General features: G+C 30.7%; 1 protein-coding gene across 1 annotated transcript; it reads right to left on the bottom strand.

Moving 5' to 3' along the window:
• Positions 1 to 537: 537 nt before the first annotated feature.
• Positions 538 to 1,485, bottom strand: LOC106008710 (olfactory receptor OR9H1-like). The gene has a single exon (XM_013069502.2). It carries the CDS (start codon positions 1,483 to 1,485, stop codon positions 538 to 540), a length of 948 nt encoding a protein of 315 aa, XP_012924956.2.
• Positions 1,486 to 3,771: the final 2,286 nt, after the last annotated feature.

The raw sequence follows: 3,771 nt of genomic DNA, 5'->3' as shown, positions 1-3,771 counted from the left end.
TTTCACCGCCTGTTGTGCAGGCACAAGGACCTGAGTCCGATCCTGGTACCAAAAAAAAAAAAAACTTCATGAGTCTCGTTTTCATAGACAAGGTAAATCTGGGAAAAATACTCTCCTGAAAGAAGTCCTCAAACTTTGGGGAAACACTAAGCCTTTAACTCAAAAATTCTGTTATTATTTTGTCAACAACTCAGTACATTTAAAGTTGTAAAAAAGATGTTTACCTTTTAAATAATATACACAGATATGATAGTTTTTAATGAATATATAGTAACAACTTTTAAAATTTACTTCTTACTCAAACTATAATTAAAATATAATTGCTACATCATAAATTGCATCTATGTGTTTTATGAATTTTAGGCAAATAAAATAATTATATCTATACCTATCTTATTAGAAATATCATTTTATAAAACTGAAAGTTGACATTCATTGCCACATATAAAAATGTCTTTGACATAATTTTACTGTAACAATAGTGACTAGAACCTTTAGAAATCAAACTGCTTCCACTGTATAGTCATTTTTTAAATGTCACAGAGGGCACCATTTCTCACATAATATTCTTTTCACAGCGTCTTTCACATCTCTGTTTCTCAGACTGTATATTAGAGGGTTCAGCATTGGTATTATAAGCGTGTAGAACACAGCTATGATCTTACTTTGCTCTGGTGAGGAGATGGCCCCAGGCTGAGCATATGTGAAGAACACAGTTCCATAGAATAAACTCACTACTGTTATATGAGAGCCACAGGTGGAGAAGGTCTTACTCCTGCCCTGGGTTGAGGGAATCTTCAAAACAGTGGAGAGAATATATGCATAGGAAACCAAAATGATAATTGTGGTGCTGATGATGATGAAAGCAGAGAGAATAAACAGTACAATCTCATTTACAAATGTGTCAACACAGGAGATCTTGATCAGCGCTGGGACATCACAGAAAAAGTGGTCCAGTCTGTTTTCTTGACAGAAATGCAAACTGAAGGTGAAACTTGTCTGCACTATTGCATTTATGCATCCACAGATATAAGATCCAGCTACCAACTGAATACAAACTTTGTGTGACATGTTCACAGGGTAAAGGAGAGGGTAGCAAATGGCTGAGAATCTGTCAAAGGCCATTCCAGCTAGGAGAAAACATTCAGCTGTGACAAACAAGGCAAAGAAGAAAAATTGTGCTGCACAGCCATTATATGAAATCTTCTTTTCATTGGTCAAGAAGTTGGCTAAAGTTTTGGGTGCAATGACTGTGGAATAGCAGAGATCTAAATAAGACAAGTTTCTAAGGAAGAAATACATGGGTGTTTGAAGTCTAGAGTCCATATTAATGACAATTGTCATGCTGACATTTCCTGCTACAGTGACCATGTAGATCATGAAGAACAATAAGAATATGAGGATCTGTAGCTTTGGAGGGGTTCTAAATTCCAAAAGAATAAATTCCGTCACCTCTGAGTAATTCCTATTCAGCTCACTGTTCATAACTGAGATAGGTAGAACTGTAGCAATAATAAAGATAAAAAATGATTGATCAGATGACTATATTTATTTTACTCAAAAAAATTGGTAAGCTAGTGTGGAAGACAATTTATCATATTCTTCTCAATATTTTATAAGACATCAGTGAAAATAAAGATTAGATTACCATTCTTAAAAAGCCTTTTTACTGCATGGTTCAATCTGATTGGTAAACCTTTTCACATACACTTATCTTCAAATAATCTTGATTGGCACTCTAAGTGTGCTTTGAGGAAATGAAGATTCCAGAAAAACATCTGGAAATGAGAGCTTTGGATTTAGTTTGTTCTGTTTTACTTTTGTTTTTATTTTCTCGATTTTATCATCAATTTATTTCCATTATAATTTGCCTCCCTTAGTGAAAGATGTTTCTTACACATATTATAATCTACTTCAAGGGATATAATCTCTTGAATATATAAGAGTTCAGAATTTAAGAATTAAATTCAATTGTTATTTCATTTTTAATAGCTAGTTAAACTTTTATTTTCTATAGAAAAAATAACACATAACATTATGCCTTTCTTATATTAGAAGGAAGCCTGCAGATCATGCGTGACAAAAACTTCATCTTTGGAAAATTAATCTCATTACATTATTTCTTCAATTATTTTTGTCCCTATAAGGACATAAATTTTTAATGGAAAAATTAATCTGCTAAAAATAGTAGTACTGTTTGCTTGTATTTTCTAAAGATTTTTACTTTCTTTCCTTTCTTCTTTCCTTTTTTTCCTTCCCTTCTCCTGTCTTTCCTTCTTTCTTACTTTTATCTCTTATTCTTCTGAGCATAGGAATCCCAGTGAAGACATTTGTAATCTTAAACAAAGATTTTTTTTCTTTCTTTTTAGAAAAAAAACTAATTACAAATGCAAATATATAAGCTTATGGAAAGAGAAGGCACACAACAATTTTGAGAGTGGAATATACAAATAATTAAAAATTAACATGCATTTAAGTAAGCTTCTAATGTATTTTAGACACAGTTTATTATGATTACAAATTATTTTTAAATACAAGTGAAGCAATAGAGATGTGGACAAATTTTTATTCTAATTTTATGAGCAAATTAAGACACTTAAAAAATATTTCAGTGACTTGCTTAAAGTCATGGAATTGGGCAGCACACTAGTCTACTATTCAAAAATCTACCAATGATGGATAAGAAAATTAGCAAATGATGAATTCAATAGCTTATATATTAAGAAAATTTATTTTGTAATTTTAAATATAATTGTAAATGCTGTGTAAATGTCTTTCATTGTTACATAAATTTATAATTATATGTATTTGTAAATCATATAATTATAATGAACTGATTAAACTATAAATGTATAATTATGAAATGCCTCTGATACATTTTTTTTCTTGTCACCACTTTGATTTCACTAATTTTGACACATTTTCATAGTATTTTGGACCTTTACACTTTAATCTGATTGGTAACTTTTCAGATATGCTGATTTTCAGAAATATTCTTTAATAGTATACTAGAATGAAATTGGTCCAGGCACAACAGTCAGCCTTCCTGAAAACAATTAAATGATAGCATGAAATATTTGCCAATTGATTTTAGAAGGCAGAATAGTGAAAATAACTTCTAGCAGAGCCTATTAAACTATAAAATATCAAGTTTTCCTTAAATTCATATTTTACATTTAGTCCCTGGTTTCAATAGAAATTTCAAAAAAATTAAGAATTGTAACTAAAACTATCTAAAGAAAGGTGTTTGAAGAAATAACATTAAATACAAAGTATTAAGAATGATTATTATTTCTCATCTTAGTAAACACTATAATAAGATATGTGAATTCAAGTACATTCATGAAGAGACAAAAACATGAAAAGAAACAGACCTTTGTTTAACAAGAAGTTTTTCTGCAATCCAGATTGCCTTTCTTTGATGGTCAGTTCATGACTCAAATTTCTAACACAAACACTAGCAAAAATTGTAGCTTATATCTTTTTATTATGCATCAGCTTGATGTACTTTCTCATTTATTAAGCTGACAAATAGACCTGGGATGAGTTCTGAAAGAAATTCTCTCCTAGGATGAGAAAGCAAAGTGATGGGCAATCCCTTGACAAGATATTCACCAGGGATGAAAAGTCTTTCGTGTCAGTAAGATATTGTGTGTTACAATGCAGAATGAAAAAACTGAGAGAAAAAAAATTAATTAGTAAACCAATCAGACCTTTGGAAAGTTAAAAAGCTCTCTGGGGGACCTAAGAACTAACCTTTTACACAAAACA

Source organism: Heterocephalus glaber, unplaced genomic scaffold (assembly GCF_053883595.1).
Source record: "Heterocephalus glaber isolate CG9 unplaced genomic scaffold, H.glaber_assembly_v1.0 deba00001569, whole genome shotgun sequence".
NCBI classification, from domain to species: Eukaryota; Metazoa; Chordata; class Mammalia; order Rodentia; family Bathyergidae; genus Heterocephalus; species Heterocephalus glaber.
The sequence above is the reverse complement of the archived record's forward strand: the minus strand, read 5'-3'. Positions and strand labels throughout refer to the sequence as shown.